The sequence below is a fragment of the Balaenoptera ricei genome, chromosome 3 (assembly GCF_028023285.1).
Source record: "Balaenoptera ricei isolate mBalRic1 chromosome 3, mBalRic1.hap2, whole genome shotgun sequence".
NCBI classification, from domain to species: domain Eukaryota; kingdom Metazoa; phylum Chordata; class Mammalia; order Artiodactyla; family Balaenopteridae; genus Balaenoptera; species Balaenoptera ricei.
The window spans coordinates 108,198,362-108,222,954 of NC_082641.1; the positions used below are offsets into that span (position 1 = coordinate 108,198,362).

At 35.3% G+C, this 24,593-nt stretch overlaps 1 protein-coding gene across 1 annotated transcript in view; it reads left to right on the forward strand.

Moving 5' to 3' along the window:
- The window catches only part of ADAMTS19 (ADAM metallopeptidase with thrombospondin type 1 motif 19), a 289,571-nt gene that overhangs the window by 172,037 nt on the left and 92,941 nt on the right, over positions 1–24,593 (forward strand). Inside the window, exons 11-14 of the mRNA XM_059919450.1 lie at positions 5,592–5,693; positions 11,423–11,553; positions 12,491–12,663; positions 23,317–23,444. Coding sequence (XP_059775433.1) covers positions 5,592–5,693; positions 11,423–11,553; positions 12,491–12,663; positions 23,317–23,444 — 534 coding nt within the window. The remainder of the gene's footprint in view (positions 1–5,591; positions 5,694–11,422; positions 11,554–12,490; positions 12,664–23,316; positions 23,445–24,593) is intronic.

The window sequence follows — 24,593 nt, forward strand, 5'->3', positions numbered from 1 at the left end:
TCAAAAGTCAGACATTCTTTGTATCTTTTTATGTGTATGAGTAATTAGTTCTTTTTTCCTGATGAATAGTATTCCACTGGTGTATAAGAGTTTTGTTTATCAATTCACCTCTTAGTAGACATCTGGGATGTTAGCTATTATGAGTAAGGCTACTCAGAAGATTTGTGAATGATTATTTGTGTACACATATGTTTTTATTCTACAATATTAATACATTAACATATTATATATATTAATACATTAATTTTTTGCAAACTATGGGATAGGGACTGTCTGCCTATTTTTGTAAATAAAGTTTTACTAGAACACAGTCACCCCCATTTGTTCACATGTTCTCTTTGGCTGCCTTCAAACTACAATGACAGTGATGAATAGTTGCAACAGAGATTGTGTGGCCCACAAGCCTAAACTGTATACTATTTAGCACTTTACAGAAAGAGTTAGCTGACCCCTGTTGCAGCAGATACTCTGGATTCTGTTATATTCCTCCAAATAGTGTTTTGGTTTTTGTTTTCACAGGGAATTAAGTTTGTTAGACTCAAACTGGAAACTGTCTTGCCTACTGTGGATAGCACCTCATATGTTGGATCAGCTCACTCTTTCCTTATCTGGGCTATTTGGGGTGTGTCCCTTGCATGTATGGTACAGGTGCCACCTAAAGACCTAAACTTCTCTGACTCTCTTCCTTTTGGGATTGTCCCTCCAGGTTTTGGCAGCTTTGACCACATCAGTTTCTGTCTTAAGGAGTCTAAAAAGATGGCATATTTTGCTTTAGCCATTGTGTCATGCCATGACCACAAACCACTGTCAGGTCAAAGCCACAAAGATGGTGAACTCAACTTATGCCAGTCAGCTCCCCTAAACAATTTACCTGCCTATGTTCATGTTCCAGAACCACCAGGAGGTTGTTTTTTGCATTTGTTCCACAGTTTATGGTTGTTAGCTGCAGGAGGGTTGGTCTTCTGGGAACTTATTCCACCATTCCAGAAGAGGAATATTTTTATCTTATATTTCTGTTTCACACAAGGAAATTCTGGATCATTTTTCTTTCAAATATTTCAAATAGTTCCTTCCCACTTTTTTTCTTTTCTTTGGGGCTTCATTAACTAGGTATTGACAGTTCTCCTTTCTCTAAATTTCTTCATACTCCTTGATTTTCTTTAACACTCTAAGATGTGTTCTATTGAGGGGTCCTTTGCAGCGTGCTGCTTCATTTGTTGGCTATGCGTAGACTACATTTTTCTTCCCATGTCTGTTACTCAACATCTATCTCTAGCAGTCATGAAGTATATGGAGTGAAGGAGGTAAAAGAGAAGACATCAAATTTAAATATTTAACTGTCAGTGGTCAAATCATTTCTGCTAAGGGATAAAGTTTTTGAGATGTAAATGTGCTAGATTTTTAGTATTTCTTCCCATTAAAAAGGTTAATAATAATGGCTAAAGTCCAATTATTATTGCTTTATGTAATCAATGTTTATTTAGATTTATCCTCATTTTTGTCAGGTTCTTTGATCACAAGTGCTTTTCAGCCCTTTCCTATGAGGAAAATATTCTTCTTGAAATACACCATTTAGAAGTTCCTTTTGGGAAGATCTGTTGGTGGTAAACACTCACTTTTTGTTTCCTTGAAAGGGTCTTTATTTAACCTTCAGTCTTGAATAAAATTTTAGCTGAGTTCAGGAGTCTAGACTGACAGTTATTTTTTTCCTCTTACCACTTTGAATGCATCATGTATTCATTTTTTTTATGTTTGTGCCAAGATGCCATCTTTGCTATTTTCCTAATCTTAAAAGGAAACTTTCAACATTTCACGGTTTTTTAACAGTGTTTGCTGTAGATTTTTATAGATGTCCAGAGGTCCATTAATTTTGAAGGTGTGTTCTTCAGTGGTTAGTTTGCTAACTTTTTTTTCAATGAATGGATGTTGAATTGTGTCACAAGCTTTGTATCTAGAGATACAAAAATCACAGATTTTGAAGTTTTTGATGTGCTTGATTATGTTAATCAAATCTCTAATATTATAGTAGCCTTGCAGTCCAAGAAAAACCCAACATGATCATGATGGTACATTACCTTTTTTCATGGATTGCTGGATTCTGTCTCTTAAAAATTGTGTAGAATATTTAAATCTAAGTTTGTAAATGAGGTAGATCACTATTTTTGTTTTCTTTTAAAACTCCTGTCTGGTTTGGGTATCATAAAGTGTGTTAAGGAATATTGCCTCTTCTTCTGTTCTCTAGACAGTTTATGTAAATTGACAATTTAAGTTTTTGGATCAGATGTATTCTTTGTGGGAAGATTTTCAACAGTCACTTTTAATTATTCTATGGTTAGACAATAGTTTCAGTGTTTCTATTTCTTCTTAGGTCCATTTTAGCAAGTTTTTTGTAAATTTTTAAAAAATATTTTTCTATTTCATATTCATTCTAAAGTTTTTTGGCATAAAGCTGTTCATAATGTCTTCCTACTTCTGTTTAAACTTTATGTCATCTGTAGTTATGCCTTCATGTTTTATTCCTAATAGTGTTTATTTTTGCCTTCTCTTTTATTCTTGATTAATTTTCAATTTTATTAGTATTCATAAAAAACTAGATTTCAGTTGTTTTTATTTCTTTTGAGTCTTTGTATTCTATTTTTTTAATACCTCTCTTTCTCTCTCCCTTACTTTTTTCCTCTCTTCCATCCTTAATAATACCAAGCTGTTCTGTGATAGAAAAGATTGTTTTTGAAAATATTATTCCATACTGAATTACATTTGCAATCAAAGGTTACATTATTGAGACTGTAGTTTGAAAGATAATTTATGGATGAGCAAGGAGTTACATGTCTGAGATTTAATTGCTACTTCCATGCATATGCACTTAAGATTTTTTTATTTTAACATAAAATTCAAAACATCTTAATGGAACTATTTGCTATAAAGAAAGACATGGGCACAGGTTGTCTCTGAAGATAAATTTTATGATATCTATACATGGACAGTTAATCCATGTCCATTTAAATTATTCCATTGAAAATATTTTTTTTTCATGTAACTTTTTAAAAGGCTTCTTGAGATAAACATCCAAATTTATATATGCTTTTAAGAGTCATTTTTTATTATAGAGGAATAAAAAAGGAATGTTGTATTATTTTTATTAGTTTGCAAGGAATGCTGAGTTGTACATTTCTGTCCTGGATTCCTGTACACAGCATTTTAAGTTTTGAAGTTCTTTTCTTAATTGCCATAGTAAGTGATTTCAGTAATTAAGTTGAAAAGAAGATTTGACTCTGGCCTGTGTAACATACAGAGTGTTTGGTTCTAACAAAATACCCAGTCCTGCTCCTCTTAAGAAAGGGCTTGGTATTACATAGCTCTAACATCACGCATCTGAGATGTTGCACTTCTCAAGGAGAAAACAGTCCATCCTATTTCTTCACTATTTTATTGCTTTACTTTTTACAGTTTGGTTTGAATCCTGAATCTGAGTTATCTTTCAGAATGAGGCTATAATTTACTTACCAAAAGATCCCCAGAACTGTAGAACATAAAGGGTAAAGAGATCTCTATGAGAGATATATTCTGTATGACTGTGCTTATCTTGAAAAGCTGCCAGGTTTGCTTTTATGCTCTCAGGGCCTCAAGTGGGAATCAGTTAGAGTACCTGCTGTTTTGAATAGCAGATAATGGTGGAAGGTCAGAATTTAGACCACCACAGCGTTCAACAAGCAAGTATGATTTTAAAACTACAGCATCGACAAGATTTGCTATTTAGTTCAATATGCATTGGTTAACTAATGAACTTGACTAAAATAATTCATGTTATAGCACAACTAAGCCTTATTGAATATTAATAAAGCAAAATTCTTCTTTGGTGGAAAATTCAGCATTTGACCCCATAATTATAAAATACCATTAACAAGAATGTCTTGGAGGAAAAAAAAAAACTTTTAGGAACTAAAATTCTCAGGTTAGATATCTATTAATTCAAATATAAATGTGTCCACAAAAGTACATGATAAACAATTAACCTCTCTGCTTATTTTCAAGAGTCTAAAATATTGCAGAGAAGCTATTTCATTGAGGCATTCTTTAAAATTAGTTCCTGGATGAATTTTTGGTAAATTATATGTGAAATAAAAGCACAGAAATTAAGCTAAATCATATCCTAAATATAATAAGATATATTTGTATGAAATATTTTGAAGCAGAAAAACTGTCACAGCACATAAAATAGTGTAAATAGAATATATCACGCTCCTGCCGTAGACTATTGAATTTTCAAGAGCTTACAAACATTTCAGAAATCTAAATTTTTAAATAAAGAAAGAATAGGAGAATAATATTTGGGGAGTTGTAACAAATTCGGAGAGTTGTAATAGACCTGCTTGAAATCTTAGTTTAAATTTATGATCCCCAAAGTATTTAGTAGATTTGAGTCATAAGTTAATTTTAACTTTACAGTGATTTTCAGTTTGTTTTGAACACCACTGCCAGAGTAAACCCCCTAAAATAGCCTTTTTATCTTATCAACCTGCTGGTCAACTGCTGAGTGATTTCTTTTTTCCCTCCAAATATGGAGTCCTGGCATTCAGGATCTGGTTTTTCTGTCTTTAAAATCTTGTTCCCTACTCCCTACCCTTATATGCCTCCTCCCATCTGACTGGTCTTCTCACCCTTTCAAGACTGTCTTTCACATCAACAGTTACTTGTTCTGTCCTTATCAACCTGCTTTCTTCCAGCCTTTACTCCAAATATCTGGATAGATAGTCACACTATCATCTTCAAGATAGATTACTCCAGTCGCTTTAAGTATGCCGCATGGATTTGATATTTCTGTGTAATTTGTTAATAACATGCTTGTATCTAAAAAACTTCAGCCATCCTATAGATATAGAAAGTCCTTAAGAATGTGGTAGTTTTGCCTCTTTATCTGTCTCTGGGTGGCCACAAGTATAGAGTTCTCTTCTTTCAATGTTGTTGTGTTTATGCTGTTTTATCTCACTATTTTTTGTTTGTTCCCTCAACTTTTCCCTAGACAAAGTTAAATGTATTCTGGGTACCTAGAACTCATTCATACTGAGGTAAAAATGACTGATAACAAGGGAAATATGCCCACTGAGAGTCTCTGTATTGCATCAGGGGCCAAGGCTATGTGATGAAATAATGAAGTACTACCATGGCTTGTCGGCATACAGCAGAGCACAAGTGAGGACAGGCTTTAAGATAGGAGGCACTAAATTCATACCATAAGCTCATTACTTTAATTTTTCCAGCCTGGTTCATATAATAGTATAAATAATGATTTTTAGCTTACAGTTTTCTGCTGTAGCTACTTAATCTTGCGTAATCACATGTGTTTTATTTAAAGAAATTTTAAAATAGTTAAATTTATGAAACAGATTTTCTATTTTTATCAGTCTTCTCATCACTATAAATAAGCCATACACTATTTCAATTATAAGTTTAATATTAAAAGTACCTAAAGTATATTTTTCTTCAAATCATTTCTGATGTTCTGTTAAAAGAGCTCTCTCAAAGCTCCTTATTGACTTAACCTCAAAAATGTGATGCCTTCCCCTTATTAGTTATTATACCCTTGTTTTCAGCATGTTATTTGCACAGGGTTGTGGTGCAAGGTAGAAGGGGAAAAAGAATGCAGAACCAAACTAGATCCACCAATGGACGGAACCGATTGTGACACTGGTAAGGTAAGTCATTGGTGCTGCCTGAAATTAATAAGAATATTAAGTGAAACTTAAGAAACTTGCATTTTCTCCTTACTAGTTATGAGTGTAACTGGTAAGACATTTTCTTCTGCCAGTTACATATGTATCTTTCTTAACACCAATGTAATACTTTCTATATATATCAAGTTTCAACATTTCCTCTATTTTCAATTTTAACACTTACATTTTCGCAAATCCATGGGTTTTTAAAATATCAATTCAGTAATTTTTTATTGTTGATTATGACAATGTGGAGAGTTGGATATATGTATGACTTTAACAAAAATGAAATATTTTACTATTATATTACACATAAGTAAAAGATTCACAAATAAATCATAAATAGTAAAACTCAGAGCTAATGAATCCTTTAAAGTATAAAATATTGTCTTAGGAGAGCCACCAGGTATAGTTTTTCCTTGTCATTTCAAGCATCATAAATAAAATATTCTGGGGGATTAGTAAACATTTGGCTGTCTAAGTTGTTTAATCTAATGTGTTTCATAAGGCTATGGAAACGTATTAGTACACATTTCCAGATCATTTCAATTGCTGTTGAAAATTAATTTTCTTGAAGAATATTAAGGCGTTAGATCCCATATAAACTTATAATTAGTTAATTTAATCAAAAGATAACCATTCAATAGTTTACATAATTTTCTAATTTTTATTCTATGAAGGGAAAGTAGAACAGTTATTACTTTACTCATTAGATGTAAGATCAGAAAACTTGCCTCTGAAGAACATGAATTTTTACTACATTTGAAAAGAATCAACAACATAAAGATTACTTGGGGTGAATTACTTAGTAAAAAAAATTAAATTATGTAGAAGGCTAGTTTAAAAGCACATCAATTTGAAAAATGGACAGAAATGGAAATCTAGCAGTTCCACTTCTAGAATTTTGTCCTAAGTAAATACTTACACTTGTGCAAAAAGATAGGCACGTGTGCATGTACACACACAAACACACGCACACACATGCTTATGTCAGGATACAACTTGCTGTGGTGAGAAATGAGGTACAACAAAAATATTCATCAGGAGAGGAATGGTTCCAGTGTAGCTGTTAACAGAATGAGATAAATATATATGTATTAAATTGAAAACATCTACAAGACATGATAGTTAGTATAGAGACATGTCAGAAAAAACTGATACTTTATATGATACCATTTGAGAGTTAGGGAAAAAAACAATTTGCATACAGATGGGAGTATACACACAGAGTATATATTTTTAAACTCATAGAAAATGGTTTGAAAATATAAACGCCAAACTATAATTAGCAGTTGACTCTTGGGAGGGATGTGGAATTGATGGATGGAATAAAGCAATGGGAAGTGAGGGTGAATATAACTTTTCTCCTGACATTTCTGGATTGTTTGACATAAGCATATAGTCATATTACTTCTTTGATTTCTTTAATGAGAAAAAGAAAAATGTACAGCATGTAGTCATATTACTTCTGTGATTTCTTTAATGAGAAAAAGAAAAATGTACAAATTAAGTCCCAAATAATAAAAAAGGACTAGAAATATTTTATCACTAGATATAATCAGTAAGAAAATGGTTCCTTGAAAGAGAACTTCTGTGAATATCAGTCAGTTGTTTACAGACTGACAAATGTGTTTTCTGTGAGCTTACATGGAGCGTCAGAATTTGGATTTGTTTTATTTTTAAATTATACACAAAAGTACAATAATGTATGTACATTGGGCAAGCCTCATGGTATTATGCTGAGTAATTTATTGCTTGAGTCATAAAACTCTGCACCAGCAATAATTTCCATCATCCCTGAAACACAAAAGCAGTAATAAATAGAGATAACCAAATATTCAGCCACATGTCTTCAAACATCACACAACCCATTTGTCTTACTTAGTTCTTCATTAGCAATATAAAATCTGTTCATTTTTATAATCTGGTGTCCTAAATATTTTTCTACTATTTTTTTCTTCTGATATTTATGAGAATAAATTGCATTCTTTAGTTCTCTAAAATAAACTTATTCTTTCAGCAATCAAAATTGTAATTACTCATTAAACGTAAATGTTTTATTTCCCTATAATTGTGCTAATGATATTCTCTTAGTGGTTCTGTAATGCTTTGTGTATTGAAATAACTAATGAACTTCTCAGTTCCTCAGGCCATGTGGGCTTCTTCAGCTATCCATCTGTTCCAGCTGTTGTAGGAGCCATCATGACAATAGCTTCCAACACTCTGCAGTTGAGGGCTGTAGGGATAAAATATTTGGATGCTTGCAACCTCGCGCTAAACACTGCTAGCTCAGTACATGGCAAACCAAGAAACAAAGCTGAGAATTTTGTAATGTGTTACACTCTAGTGATGTTAATTTAGCTGTATAACTAGTTCATCTAAGAGTACATAATTAAGTCTGAGAAGGTGCTGACCAGAATTCTATGATTCAAAATGATTTTTTTAACTGATTTCTTTTTTATTTATTTATTTATTTTATTTTTGGCCGCGACGGGTCTTTAGTTGCGGCATGCGGGCTCTTCATTGCGGCTCATGGGCTTCTGTCTAGTTGTGGCATGCGGGTTTTCTCTATCTAGTTGTGTCACGTAGGCTCCAAGGCACATGGGCTCTGTAGTTTGTGGCACACAGGCTCTCTCATTGAGGCGTGTGAGCTCAGTAGTTGTGGCCTGTGGGCTTAGTTGCCTCACGGCATGTGGGATATTAGTTCCCTGACCAGGGATCGAACCTGTGTCCCCTGCATTGTGAGGTGGATTCTTTACCACTGGACCACCAGGGAACTCCCAATTCAAAATGATTTTGAAGATAGGGATTTATCTACTATTTATAGACAGCATTTTCCAAATTAAAAGCAGCCTGTTTTCTTTCTTCTCCTTTTCTCTACTATCATCTGTCCTTTTCTCTACTATCATCTGTATTTACAGTTATATTAACAGAGATCCAAGAGTTGATAAATGATTTGGTTAAAACCAAGAAATGTATGTTTTTTACTTAAAATATTTTCTAGGAATTGGAGGATGGGGAAGGAAAGCTAAATACCAACTTACTAGAATTTTAGACTGTTTTGAAGAATGATACATAATATATTTCAATTATTTACTTTCCTAAGTTCCTAAAGGATGAAATTACCACCATCGTTCTTTATTGAAAAAATGAAGGATGTAATATCCTTACAGTCACAAATTTGCATATGGAGACAGTTTATTGCCTTCTTTCTTCCTCTTCTTTCATCTAACAATGTATGTACATGAAGATTTGTTTAGAGAATAATGTTTCCTTTGTCATCTTCATGAACCTCTTCCAACTGGGTGTTTTCATCAACTTCCTAGGCATATTCCCGTAGAAATTTGAGAGAATAGAAATATAGTCAAATTTTTTAGGTCATGTACTGTCCCAGAAATAAACTATATTATATATTTCCTGAGCATTTTCATAAATCAGACTGAATTATTCGGTATGAGAAATTTTGAGTTTTTTAAATCATGCGTAATATAATTTTTTGAAGCTAAAAAATACAAATGAAACAAAACATCCTGCTAGAAAATTCATGAAAAGCAGCATTAAGATCATTTTATGTAAAACCCAATAGAATATTTTGTATAATAGTTTAAACAAAACATTAAACACTTTGCCCAGTGTTGAAACACAGCACCACCTAGAAGACAGAAAAGCAGGTTCTCCATAGTTTTGTCCAGAGACCTGGTTATCTGCAAGGGGATGAACTTTTAACTATTATACTATGCTTTCTTTAAATTTCACTGATTTGTGTATGCAAATTTGGTGTGCATATCTGTTTCCATTTCTCTTCATCTGCCAGACGTGTCTAGTTTAAATGACGTGCAAGTCTAGATCTGGGTCTTTCCCAGAATATTTTTAGTCAGCTGTGAACTCTAGCCCAGCCTTTCAATGCCAGCTTACTGCTAAATGGACGAGGAGCTGTGATATGCACTCGGGGGAAAAATAAACACCCTTCACCTAGGCCAAAACAACTTGACCAATTGAAGTTTGACAGCTTTCACACTGGATTTTTTTTTTCCTTGAATGGCATAACATCATTAAATCCTTAAAACCAGTAAGTTGTTTAAAAGTTTTCACAAGGTCTGTTTTTTTTCCTCCTTCTGCAATTTTCAGACTGCATCTTCATATAAAATCTCAATTTATTTAATGACAGTCTTAGCATGTCAGTACACACTCTGAGTTGTTGAGGTTTTGTTTTGTTTTTTCCCAAGCCTGGATTTAAAACTCCTTGAATCCAAAAAAGGTTGAATTTAAAATCTGGCATTATTAGAGAAAATCTGCAGGAACTGATTATTTTATTGCATAGAAAAGCATTAACTGGGCTCACACAACACTACGTAGCATAGTTTTCTAAATTCTCTCTTCTAAAAACAGCATTTAAAAACATATTATCAAAATAAGTTTTGAAGAAACAGATCAGTTAAGATCAGAATGAATAGAATTTTGGTGAGATTTCTGGAAACTTATTAATAAAATTAATATAATGATATATAATTTGTTATTAGTATTTTTATTATAGTTAATCTTTATTAAATCTTTGCCAAGGACTATGCATTGTGCTTAGTTTCATTCAACCTCTGAAAAGTCTATTAGGTAAATATCAATATGATGATCATTCACATTTTGAAATGGGAAAACTAAGAATCAGAGAGCTGCTATAATTTCTTCAAAATTCCTTATAAATCATGTCGCCATTAGTGCAAAATATCGTTTAGGAGTGGAAGGATTAGCTTGCTCAACCCTTGTGATTGTACAATCATTTATCTAAAATTTTTTAATCTTTACCTTTAATATGTTTGCTATGATCATGATAGATCTGATTTTCCAGGAATAAGGAGAAATTATTATAATCTGTCTGCAAAGTCCTGGCACCCATTCCTCGGTGACCACAGAAACAGCCTCTTTGGCTGTTTTTGTTTAAAGTTAATGATAAAATAAATATAAAAAAGAGAATGAACACACTCCTTTCTCTTCTTTCTTTGCTGTCTTTCTCAGTTAATTGATACCAAATAACCTATAGAATAATTGGAATGAAATGATAGAATTTCAAAAAGTCTAATTGTTCAAGTCTTTCAAATAAACAGCTTTTGAAAGAAAATTTGCTATAATGTTAATGCTTGAATTTGACAGAAACTTTCAGAAAAAAAAATATATAAAGGAAAGTGCTAAAATTGAGTCATACTCTTTTTTTTTTAAGTTACAAGGAAAGAGAGTACCCTGAATCACTGACAGTTTAAATCAAAATTGCTAAATTTGCTAAAATGTCTGCTTCATTCTAGTTAAAGACATTTATATCTTATGTACCATTCTTATATTGATACCTGACCCTATGCTTTTTTGGTCCTCTCTTTTAAATTGTTATGTTTCTTAAAATGTGTTAGTTTTTCTTCCTGGCTGTACAACCCCAGATTCCTTCTTCGCCCTATCTCCGTCACAAGTACTGAATTCTCAGGACTATAGTACAAATATCTGTGTGCTGTTCTTATGACAAGACTGTATAATCTGACATGAGAACTGGACCAGTGTATTACTATGACAGTAAGCATGTGTCAACTTATTTTTGGTCTTTTTCAATTCCACACGTTTGGGACTCTTAGCAGACCTGATTTAATCTCAATTCCAGTGACTCTATAGGCCAATGAATGATTTTCCGTTGTGCCCTGATTTGTTCACCTAAGACATAACTTTTGGAATAGTGGTGTAAGGCTGGAGAGTGTACCAGCAGGACCTCAGCACCTGGACTCGTGGCTGGAGAGTGGAGCATGTGGAGTCCCTGTAGCCGAACCTGCAGTTCTGGGATCAACAGTCGAGAGCGCAAATGTCCTGGGTAAACGCAAAGTTCCTGGATTGGGGGAGGGCATTGTTTTCTTCAAGTTTGAAATGAAAAGGTTTTACTGATAAACCATGTTGGGGGCCAAAGAAACTTCTCAAACCTCACTCCACTTTGGAAAACAGAAAAGTCCCTCAAATTAGTTTATGTAAAATCTCCCTTCAGAGAAGAAAATAAGACCAACCTTTCTAAGAACAAATAATTAAACACTACACAGAGTGGTGTTTTGAGTACAAATCAAATAAAAAATTGTGTTGAAATAAGCAGGGAGAGATGTGTTAGAAAAAGTAAGTCACCATTAAAAGGAACTGTGAGAGGAGCCGGAAGCTGATAGGACTTCAGAAAGAGAGGGAATGAGGGCAACATGAATGTCAGTAGAAGCTAAGAATGATGAGAAACGAAATCCTGCTGAGCACAGGTATGGATAGGGAGCGTCCAAGATCAGCTTGCTTGTCTCCATCATTCCTAGAGTGATCCTAGGAAAATGTGTGAGAAAGTCATTTCAGCTTTATGCTTTAACTTTGGTGTGGATTCAGTGGCCCAGTTCCTCAACAAGAGATTTTAAAGAATGTATGTGAAAACCTTAGAAGCAACTCCTTAATAATTCTTAGCCCCACTCTTTCATGGGAAGTGCAGGCTTTCTGTTTTGCCCCCAACCTCTGCCCTTTACCCTTCTGTATCATTTCCATGGCAAATGGGCTTTTGTTTCTCATGTATTTTGGAAATTAAATGGCTCAAAGATTGGAAAAAAATATATATTTTTAAATAAACATATGGATTTCCTACCATTACCAATCATTTAATCTGTCCACTTTTTCAAAACTAGATTTAATATAAAGGATTGTACCTTATTAATAGATTGCCTTTTGATTTTTTTAAATGAGTAGTTAACATAAAAAAAGATAAAATTGATTATTTGTACTATCTTTTCTAGGCTAGGTTCTGAAGCAAGGGATTGTAATGGTCCCAGAAAACAATACAGAATATGTGAGAATCCACCTTGTCCTGCAGGTTTGCCTGGATTCAGAGACTGGCAATGTCAGGCCTATAGTGTTAGAACTTCGTACCCAAAGCATGTACTTCAGTGGCACGCTGTCATGGATGAAGGTATGACCAACCAGATCGCCACCATCTTAGTTATGTAGACTTCTAGGTTTGCAAGGTGCTTTACAACAGTGGTAAATATTGTTTTACAGTCTATATTCTAGGTATTTCAGAGCTCTGTTTTTTCTACCTTTACTGACATATAACAACCACAAGCACTGACTAAAAATATATTTTAAAAATATAGAGATATTATACACCAATGAGATAAACTAAAATTTAAAAAGGGTGACAATACAAAATGCTGGTGAGGATGAAGAGAAACTAGATCTCTCATGCGTTGCTGGTAGGAAGGTAAAATGGAGCAGCCACTCTGAAAATTAGCTTGGTAGTTTCTTTAAATAACTAAGCATACACTTTAGAAAACACAGTCTTGGTTATTTATCTCGGAGAAATGAAAATTTGCGACCACAAAAAAATGCTGAACACAAATGGGCATAGCAGCTTTATTTTTGATAGCCAAACACTGGACACAATCAAAAAGGTTCTAAGTAGCTGCAGGGTTAGCAAACTGAGGTATATCTGTGCCATGGGATATTATGCAACAGTACACAGAACACTCCATTAACATATGCAGTGACCTGGTGGATGTCACAGCATTATGCTGAGTAGGAAACCCAATCTCAAAATGTCTCACACTGTATGATTCCTTTTATATAACATTCTTGAAGCCACCAAAGTATCGAGATGAAAAACAGATAGATGAGTGGTTACCAGGAGTTGGCAGTGGTGGTGGGAGAGGGATGGGTGTCCCTGTAAAGGGGAAGCACGAGGTAGAAATAGAGATCTTTATATAAGGGGCAAATTGGCTCATTCTGATCTCCCAGTTAAAGCATTTCAGAGACTTGCCATGACTCTTCAGGTACAGACCAAATTTCACAACATGACATGCTCAGCAAGACCTTCTTTAGCCTGATTTCTTCTCTTGTCTCCTGCCTCATATAAAACCTCACTCTCTTTTCCTCTGTGCTCCAGGTATTGCCCTTGTTTCACTGCTTCATACATGTCATGCTTTCTTCCCCCACACGTGGCCTCCAAACATACTGTTTCTTTATAGAAAGAGGAATAGAATAGAATAGTCTTCTATTCACACCATCCTTTTAATAAAGGTTAATTCTATATTTCCAGATGCTTCAACCAACAAACTTTGGAGTCTTCATTTTCCATTTAGTTCTCTTTTACTGTACATTCAAAATATCAGTAAAGTCACATGAGCCCTATCTTTAAAATACATCCAGAATCTGATTATTGCCCAATATCTCCAGAGCTGCCACCATGGTATAAGCAACAGTGTCTTACCTGGATGATTGTAGTAGCTGTCTAACTGTTCTTTTTTTTTTTTTTTTTTTGAATTCTATATTCTTTCCTTTTTTTTTTTTTTTTTTAAAACATCTTTATTGAAGTATAATTGCCTTACAATGGTGTGTTAGCTTCTGCTTTATAACAAAGTTAATCAGTTACACATATACAATATGTTCCCATATCTCTTCCCTCTTGCATCTCCCTCCCTCCCACCCTCCCCATCCCACCCCTCTAGGTGGTCACAAAGCACCGAGCTGATCTCCCTGTGCTATGCGGCTGCTTCCCACTAGGTATCTATTTTACATTTGGTAGTGTATATATGTCCATGACACTCTCTTACCCTGTCACATCTCACCCCACCCCCTCCCCATATCCTCAAGTCCATTCTCTAGTAGGTCTGTGTCTTTATTCCCGTCTTGCCACTAGGTTCTTCATGGCCTTTTTTTTTTTTTTTTCCTTAGATTCCGTATATATGTGTTAGCATACTGTATTTGTTTTTCTCTTTCTGACTTACTTCACTCTGTATGACAGACTCTAACTCCATCCACCTCACTACAAATACCTCCATTTCATTTCTTTTTATGGCTGAGTAATATTCCATTGTATATATGTGCCACATCTTCTTTATCCATTCATCTGTCGATGGACATTTAGGTTGCTTCCATGTCCTGGCTATTGTAAATAGTGCTGCAATTAACATTGGGGTGCATGTGTCTTTTGAATTATGGTTTTCTCTGGGTATATGCCCAGTAGTGGGATTGCTGGGTCATATGGTAATTCTATTTTTAGTTTTTTAAGAAACCTCCATACTGTTCTCCATAGAGGCTGTATCAATGTACATTCCCACCAACCGTGCAAGACGGTTCCCTTTTCTTCACACCCTCTCCAGCATTTGTTGTTTGTAGATTTTCTGATGATGCCCATTCTAACTGGTGTGAGGTGATACCTCATTGTAGTTTTGATTTGCATTTCTCTAATAATTAGTGATGTTGAGCAGCTTTTCATGTGCTTCTTGGCCATCTGTATATAGTCTTTGGAGAAATGTCTGTTTAGGTCTTCTGCCCATTTTTGGATTGGGTTGTTCGTTTTTTTAATATTGAGCTGCATGAGCTGTTTATATATTTTGGAGATTAATCCTTTGTCCGTTGATTCATTTGCAAATATTTTCTCCCATTTGAGGGTTGTCTTTTCGTCTTGTTTATGGATTCCTTTGCTGTGCAAAAGCTTTTAAGTTTCATTAGGTCCCATTTGTTTATTTTTGTCTATTTCTATTACTCTAGGAGGTGGGTCAAAAAAGATCTTGCTGTGATTTATATCAAAGAGTGTTCTTCCTAAGTTTTCCTCTAAGAGTTTTATAGTGTCCAGCCTTACATTTAGGTCTCTAATCCATTTTGAGTTTATTTTTGTGTATGGTGTTAGGGAGTGTTCTAATTTCATTCTTTTACATGTAGCTGTCCAGTTTTGCCAGCACCACTTATTGAAGAGGCTGTCTTTTCTCCATTGTATATCCTTGCCTCCTTTGTCATAGATTAGTTGACCATAGGTGCATGGGTTTATCTCTGGGCTTTCTATCTTGTTCCATTGATCTATATTTCTGTTTTTGTGCCAGTACCATATTGTCTTGATTACTGTAGCTCTGTAGTATAGTCTGAAGTCAGGGAGTCTGATTCCTCCAGCTCCGTTTTATTCCCTCAAGACTGCTTTGGCTATTCGGCGTCTTTTGTGTCTCCATACAAATTTTAAGATTTTTTGTTCTAGTTCCGTAAAAAATGCCATTGGTAATTTGATAGGGATTGCTTTGAATCTGTACATGGCTGTGGGTAGTATAGTCATTTTCACAATATTGATTCTTCCAATGCAAGAACATAGTGTATCTCTCCATCTGTTGGTATCATCTTTAATTTCTTTCATCAGTGTCTTATAGTTTTCTGCATACAGGTCTTTTGTCTCCCTTGGTAGGTTTATTCCTAGGTATTTTATTCTTTTTGTTGCAATAGTAAATGGGAGTGTTTCCTTAATTTCTCTTTCAGATTTTTCATCATTAGTGTATAGGAATGCGAGAGATTTCTGTGCATTAATTTTGTATCCTGCAACCTTATCAAATTCATTGATTAGCTCTAGTAGTTTTCTGGTGGCATCTTTAGGATTCTCTATGTATAGTATCATGTCATCTGCAAACAGTGACAGTTTTACTTCTTCTTTTCCAGTTTGTATTCCTTTTATTTCCTTTTCTTCTCTGATTGCCGTGGCTAGGACTTCCAAAACTATGTTGAATAATAGTGGTGAGAGTGGACATCCTTGTATTGTTCCTGATCTTAGAGGAAATGCTTTCAGTTTTTCACCATAGAGAATGATGTTTGCTGTGGGTTTGTTGTATATGGCCTTTGTTATGTTGAGGTAGGTTCCCTCTATGCCTACTTTCTGGAGAGTTTTTTTTATCATAAATGGGTGTTGAATTTTGTCAAAAGCTTTTTCTGCATCTATTGAGATGATCATATGGATTTCCTTCTTCAGTTGGTTGACATGGTGTATCACATTGATTGATTTGCATATACTGAAGAGTCCTTGCATCCCTGGGATAAATCCCACTTGATCATGGTGTATGATCCTTTTAATGTGTTGTTGGATTCTGTTTGCTAGTATTTTATTGAGGATTTTTGCATATATATTCATCAGTGATATTGGTCTGTCATTTTCTTTTTTTGTAGTATCTTTGTCTGGTTTTGGTATCAGGGTTATGGTGGTCTCGTAGAATGAGTTTGGGAGTGTCCCTTCCTCTGCAGTTTTTTGGAAGAGTTTGAGAAGGATGGGTGTTAGCTCTTCTCTAAATGTTTGATAGAATTTACCTGTGAAGCCATCTGGTCCTGGACTTTTGTTTGTTGGAAGATTTTTAATCACATTTTAAATTTCATTACTTGTGATTGGTCTGCTCATATTTTCTATTTCTTCCTGTTTCAGTCTTGGAAGGTTATACCTTTCTAAGAATTTGTCCATTTCTTCCAGGTTGTCCATTTTATTGGCATAGAGTTGCTTGTAGTAGTCTCTTAGGATGCTTTGTATTTCTGCGGTATCTGTTGGAACTTCTCCTTTTTCATTTCTGATTTTATTGATTTGAGGCTTCTCCCTTTTTCTTGATGAGTCTGGCTAATGATTTATCAATTTTGTTTATCTTCTCAAAGAACCAGCTTTTATTTTTATTGATCTTTGCTATTGTTTTCTTTGTTTCTGTTTCATTTATTTCTGCTCTGATCTTTATGATTTTCTTCCTTCTGCTAACTTTGGGTTTTGTTTGTTCTTCTTTCTTTAGTTCCTTTAGGTGTAAGGTTAGATTGTTTATTTGAGATTTTTCTTGTTTCTTGAGGTAGGCTTGTATAGCTATCAACTTCTATCTTAGAACTGCTTTTGCCGTATCCCATAGGTTTTGGATTGTCGTGTTTTCATTGTCATTTGTCTCTAGGTATTTTTTTGATTTCCTCTTTGGTTTCTTCAGTGATCTCTTGGTTACTTAGTAACGTATTGTTTAGCCTCCACGTGTTTGTGTTTTTTAAGATTTTTTCCCTGTAATTGATTTCTAATCTCATAGCGTTGTGGTCAGAAAAGATGCTTGATATGATTTCAGTTTTCTTAAATTTACTGAGGCTTGATTTGTGACCCAAGATGTGATCTATCCTGGAGAATGTTCCGTGCACACTTGAGAAGAACGTGTAATCTGCTGTTTTTGGATGGAATGTCCTATAAATATCAATTAAATCTATCTGGTCTATTGTGTCATTTAAAGTTTGTGTTTTCTTATTAATTTTCTGTTTGGATGATCTGTCCATTGGTGTAAGTGAGGTGTTAAAGTCCCCCACTATTATTGTGTTACTGTCAATTTTCTCTTTTATAGCTGTTAGCATTTGCCTATGTATTGTGGTGCTCCTATGTTGGGTACATATATATTTATAATTGTTATATCTTCTTCTTGGATTGATCCCTTGATCATTATGTAGTGTCCTTCCTTGTCTCTGGTAACATTCTTTATTTTAAAGTCTATTTTATCTGATATGAGTATTGCTACTCCAGCTTTCTTTTGATTTCCATTTCCATGGAATATCTTTTTCCATCCCCTCACTTTCAGTCTGTATGTGTCCCTAGGTCTGAAGTGGGTCTCTTGTAGATAGCATATATATGGGTCTTGTTTTTGTATCCATTCAGGAAGCCTGTGTCTTTTGTTGGAGGATTTAATCCATTCACGTTTAAGGTAATTATCGATATGTATGTTCCTATTATCATTTTCTTAATTGTTTTGGGTTTGTTTTTGTAGGTCCTTTTCTTCTCTTGTGTTTCCCACTTAGAGAAGTTCCTTTAGCATTTGTTGTAGAGCTGGTTTGATGGTGCTGAATTCTCTTAGCTTTTGCTTGTCTGTAAAGCTTTTGATTTCTCCATCGAATCTGAATGAGATCCTTGCTGGGTAGAGTAATCTTGGTTGTAGGTTCTTCCCTTTCATCACTTTAAGTATATCATGCCACTCCCTTCTGGCTTGTAGAGTTTCTGCTGAGAAATCAGCTGTTAACCTTATGGGAGTTCCCTTGTTTGTTATTTGTCATTTTTCCCTTGCTGCTTCAATAATTTTTCTTTGTCTTTAATTTTTGCCAATTTGATTACTATGTGTCTCAGCGTGTTTCTCCTTGGGTTTATCCTGTATGGGACTCTCTGCGCTTCCTGGACTTGGGTGGCTATTTCCTTTCCCATGTTAGGGAAGTTTTTGACTATAATCTCTTCATGTATTTTCTCTGGTCCTTTCTCTCTCTCTTCTCCTTCTGGGACCCCTATAATGCGAATGTTGTTGCGTTTAATGTTGTCCCAGAGATCTCTTAGGCTGTCTTCATTTCTTTTCATTCTTTTTTCTTTAGTCTGTTCCGCAGCAGTGAATTCCACCATTCTGTCTTCCAGGTCACTTATCCATTCTTCTGCCTCAGTTATTCTGCTATTGATTCCTTCTAGTGTAGTTTTCATTTCAGTTATTGTATTGTTCATCTCTGTTTGTTTGTTCTTTAATTCTTCTAGGTCTTTGTTGAACATTTCTTGCATCTTCTCAATCTTTGCCTCCATTCTTTTTCCGAGGTCCTGGATCATCGTCACTATCATTATTCTGGATTCTTTTTCTGGAAGGTTGCCTATCTCCACTTCATTTAGTTGTTTTTCTGGGGTTTTATCTTGTTCCTTCATCTGGTACATAACCCTCTGCCTTTTCATCTTGTCTGTCTTTCTGTGAATGTGGTTTTTGTTCCACAGGCTCAAGGATTGTAGTTCTTCTTGCTTCTGCTATCTCTAACTGTTCTTTATGCCTGTGTCCTCATACCTCCTTCAGTCTCAACATAGCCAGGGTGATGCATTTAAAACATCAGTCATGTCATGTTATTCTTCCATTCAGAAGCTTTCAGTGTCTTCCCAGCTCACTAAAAGTGCAAAGTTCTTCTAATGGCCTATAAGGTCCTTAGCTCCCTGGCTTCCTGTTACCCTCTAACTTCATCTGTACTGTGCCTGCATCACACCCTGCCACCCACCCTGGCTCCCTTCTGTCTTAGTGTCTTGGAAGGTGTTGTTTTCTCTGGTGAATTACTTTTCCCAGATAGCAGTATGATTCATTCTCTCACCTCCTTCTGATCTTTTCTTAAATATTGACTCAGTGCTTTTCCTTCCCCTGCTTTATTCTTTTTTCACAGACTTTATCATCATCTATCATAATATTTTTATTTTAATTGTTTATGCCCCCCCTAAATAATAATTGTTAGAGCAAGACTTGTATTTTATGCATTGCTATGTGTTTAGCACCGTAAGCAGTATCTGAACAGAGTAGACACTTAATAAATATTTAGTGAAAGAATGATATGTCTTATGGGAATTTTCTGTAGTGACTTATCCTGGCCCCTCTTCTCACTAAACGTCCTTCTTGGCATAATCTTACTTATTCACTAGGTTTTATTTATCATCCGAATGCTAAAGGAACACAAACATTTATCTCCAAACTAGATCTCTCTGTCCTGAGCTCCTTACCTGCTTACCCCTATGTTGCATGAACTTGTCCACTCAGCATCCCATTCACCTCTAACTCAACATGGTTCAAGTTCAACATACCCCTTTCCCCTTTCCTTTCTCTCACTCCCACCATCTCTCCTCTTACTGTGCTCTCTCATGGAGAATAGCAACATGATTAGCTTCATTACCAACCTAAGCCAGAATCCTTCTGCCTCAATCTCCAACCCCCTGTAATGAATCAGCACACCCTATTTGTCCAAACCTTTCTTTGTTTGCCAGCATCTTTGTTCTTGTTTGCACCGTCTCTGACCTGGATTCTTCAAATGGCTTCCTCACTGTCTCTCTGACCCTCCTTCAGCCCCTACTCCTCATTTCAGCCAGGCTGGCCTTTTTGAAGGCCAAAACCATCAGTCACTGTTGCTGTCAGTCCCATTGCTGTCAGGACCAATCTCAAACTTTATTACCTGGTTTATAAGGCCATTATTGTGACTTGCCCCCTTTAACGTCTCTGGCCTCATCTCCATCAACCCCTTCTGTAATCTCCAGCACCGCCAGGCCGAATTTCATTTCATTGCTCATATACATCATGTTTTCTTACTTCTGGGCCTATAAATATGCATGTTTCTTGGCACAATATCCTTTCTTTCTCAAGCTTTAATCTCTTTCCCCGTGTATTTACCTTGAAAACTTCTACTGATTTTTTGGGCTCAGTTTATGACAAGTTCTCTAGGAAAAAAGAATTCCCCTGATCTTCCGTATAGGATACGTACCCCTGCCAAGTACTCCACAGGACCCTGCTGAAGCAGATTTTAATGCGTCTCTGTTCCCTCTATTGTCTGTGCCTACTGTACTGTCTGGCAATTATTAATCTTCTGATGGATATTTGTTGCATTAATTTAAGTATATAAGTAATATTTTTTCATGGTAAAAATAAAGTCAATATGACAGTTCAAATCCTGAAAATCATCATCTGATCCTGGGTTAATTCTATCTCTGCCTCCAACTGGCTGTCTGATTTGATAATTTTTACTTCATTTGAAACCTGTTTACTCACATGTGAAATAAGAGATAGGAAACAGGTTCCCTCCAGATTTAAAAAAAAAATCAGAGTTGTATGGGGGTCAATTTAAAATATTAAAACTGTTGGAAATCACAATTAAGGGAGCTCCTGACTCTTATAAAGTGTTGTTTATCATCAGAATGATCCATAATAGATATTTATATAATTAGCAGTGTACTGTTTTTGATAATTCTGCGACATGTATCAATCAAACATGTCAGTCTGTATGATGAATAAAAGACACAACAATAGTTTTTATGTATTAGAACCATATGGAAGAAATTGAAATATACAAGTCTTTTTAAAACCCCAGGTTTTCGATACTTTAAAATGCAAGTGGCTATTTCTGTTTTTTTATGTAACACATGAATATCTGGCTAAGAGAATTAAATATAAGGTATCAGTGCAGTAGTGAACATTTATTTTTAGAGAAAAAAGGATGCATGGCTTTAACATTCAGGTATTTTGCATACTCTGTGCTGAAATTTGGCTGAAATCCATATTTAATGCATACCTTGGAAAGGGGTGGCCTCTTAAATCAAGACAGAGCCTGCCTGCCAAGTACTGGCATGTTACATGGATCACTATAATGTCACAATCTCAAGGGTGTACTCCAGGAAGGAAGATTGGTATCAAATGTTGATGTCATCTGTAAGGCTAAAGTAAGTACAGTAAATTGACAATATGTAAAAGGAGGAGTACAACGTTTTTATCTGAGTTCTTGCTTAGAATGTAAATGGAATATTCTAGACTAACTCCTTTCAACATTAATCATATATCTGGTTTGCTCCTCTCTTCAGTGAAAACTCCAGAAAGAGAATAGTGAGGTGTGTGTGTGTGTGTGTGTGTATGTGTGTGTGTGTATGTCACTATTAAAGTGTTGCAATGACAGCAGCTGTTTTTAAGTCCAAAGATATGACATAGTAAGTAGTCATTGAATAAACATAACCTACTTTGAGGTGTGAGAGCACACTGAACTGCTTTATTGCAGCTTATAATGGCATCTTAAAGGAAAATTTCAAAACCATTCACATTAAAGGCCATGGTCCAACTCCCCAAAATTGTTCAGAGCAGTATTCAGAAGCCACATGTGAAAACTGTTTGAAATGTTCAATTCTGAAGGCTCATTTAACTGTCTGTCTTCTCTTTGCCAAGTGATACCCTGTTCCATGCCTCTGGCTGTTATTTGGTATTTATAGAATCCCATCAGCATACGTGGAACTTTACTGAAGACATAAGCGAAGATCAGTGTCAGAGACTGTAAACTATTTTCCATTCTATTTGTATGAGCTTAATAAACAGTAAAGGGCCTGACTGGTGTCAAGCCAATAGAGTAGTAATGTAGCCTGGAAATTGCTCTGAAGTTTCTGATTTGGGTAATCCTACTACTGGTGTTACCAAATACTACAGCTCCTCTGCAGGATGCTTAGAAATAGAAACAGCACTTTAAAAATGTTTTGCCACTTTTTGACTGAGCCTAATAGGCAAGTGTTTTAACTCTAACCCTCCTACCTTATTGTTTAAGGAAGCACTGAAGGTGACTGCCAGCCATTCAAGAATTCTTTACCTAGAACAGTAGTTCTCACCCTAAACATCATACATCCCAACATGCTTTCTGAGTAAGCAATGAAGAGGGTGAGTCCCAGCTAGCACTTCAGCAACTGTGCATTCCAATGGATGTTCTCATGGGATTGTATTGAGTTGCTAAACATCCTCACAATGGAAAATCTTACAAGAATTGTTCATTTTAGAAGTTCTTCTTTCTCCCTTTAGTAATTTTTCAATTAGAAAATGCCAAATGCATAGGATTTAAAATTAGTGTATTGGAATTTAGAAGTGAGATGTCAAGAAAGGCTTCATGAATAAAGTAAATCTTAAATAGGCAGAAATCTGATATGTTCTTAAAATTAAAATGAGTTCATGCTAAAAGATATGAGCAAAAAATGAGAGTATGCAAAATATTTTTCACAAAGAATGCTTGGTTTGTGTGTGGTAGAGGTTTAGTGCCAGAAAATAATAAATGATACATTTTAAAAATAATTTGAAGACATAATTCTTAAGAAGGAGGTTAATGTTCATTGGATACCTATTTTTGCTCAGGCATCATCTCATTTACTACTCATAATAACCTCTAGTATTATATATTCTAGTAGTGCATTACTCAGTTAACATCAGATTATATTTTTTACTCGTAACTGTTCTGAAAAATAAAGCTTGAGATAAAAATATTTATGGATCAAATTTTGTTCATTTACTTTTATCCACTCTGTATGTAGAAAAACCATGTGCCTTGTTTTGCTCTCCTGTTGGAAAAGAACAGCCTATTCTTCTATCAGAAAAAGTGTTGGATGGAACTTCTTGCGGATATCAGGGATTAGATATCTGTGCAAATGGCAGGTGTCAGGTAAGACATTCCAAAAGGGAGAGTGTATATGCTGAGGGAGGATTGGGGGACCTTCGAGCAGCTACACAGTACAGTGGAAAACTCTGCCTCAACTGTGATCTTCAGCAAGTCTGATCTGCTTTGAAAGTCCATTTCTTCATCTGTATAATGAAGGGTTCAGACTAGAAAATATATAATACTCATTACTAGCTGAAAGAATATGAAAATTTTATTCTGTAAGGTACATATTACAGGTGTAAAATTGTGACACTTTGGGCATTCCAGACCAGAAGCTCAAGCACTCAAGTTCTCCATGTCTTGTGTCCAAGACTGAGCCATGTGGCAAAAACCTATAAAAGCAGTCTTATTACTCACTTAAAGTATCATCAACATTCTTGAATCAGCTGATTTCTAAATGTATATTCAATTTTGTATTATACTTAAGCATTTCATTTGCCTTTCTATTTCTTTTTAAAAATAATCTCCATCTACTATATGCATTTGTGTGCTCTTCTTTATTTATCATTAGAAAGGAGACATTCTATTAAAATGAATATGAATAGTGTAGTGGAAAGATCAAAGGCTAATAAAGCTTTGAAGTTGCTAGTTACAGGTCTGCCACTGTCTCAGGTTGGCTTCCCCTGGAAGATTAATATGCAGGAAGTTTAATGCCAGGTGTTTTCATGATCAACATATATGCAGAGGGGGAAGGAGGCAGGACTCAGCACAGGGAACAGTTGGGCTTGGTACAGTCACAAGACATCAGCTGACCGTGTGAGGAGCATTGTGGCTGGGATGGCTCTTCAAAGTTTTCCCCATTTGGGGTGAGAAAACCAGACCTTTTTAACCCCCATTATCTACTAGTGTTTGGATACAAGCTGTCCCAGGGGATGAGGGGGATGTGATCTTGGGAAAGGCAGTTTTCTTTAGGCTAGCCATTTTCTGAACAGGGCTGAAGGCTAAGAGCCATCAGCTGATAAATTTCCCAGGCGTGGAAGGAAAATATGTACATCCTTTAGTAATAAAAGAGGTATCTGAGTGGAGGAGGGCTGAATCCACGACAGCCACTAGGAAACTATGTTCTCGGGAAAATCACTTAAAATATGTATGTGTCCATTAATCTGTGAAATGAAATAGGCAGGCCAGTGGTCATTGACTTTTTTGTGCAAT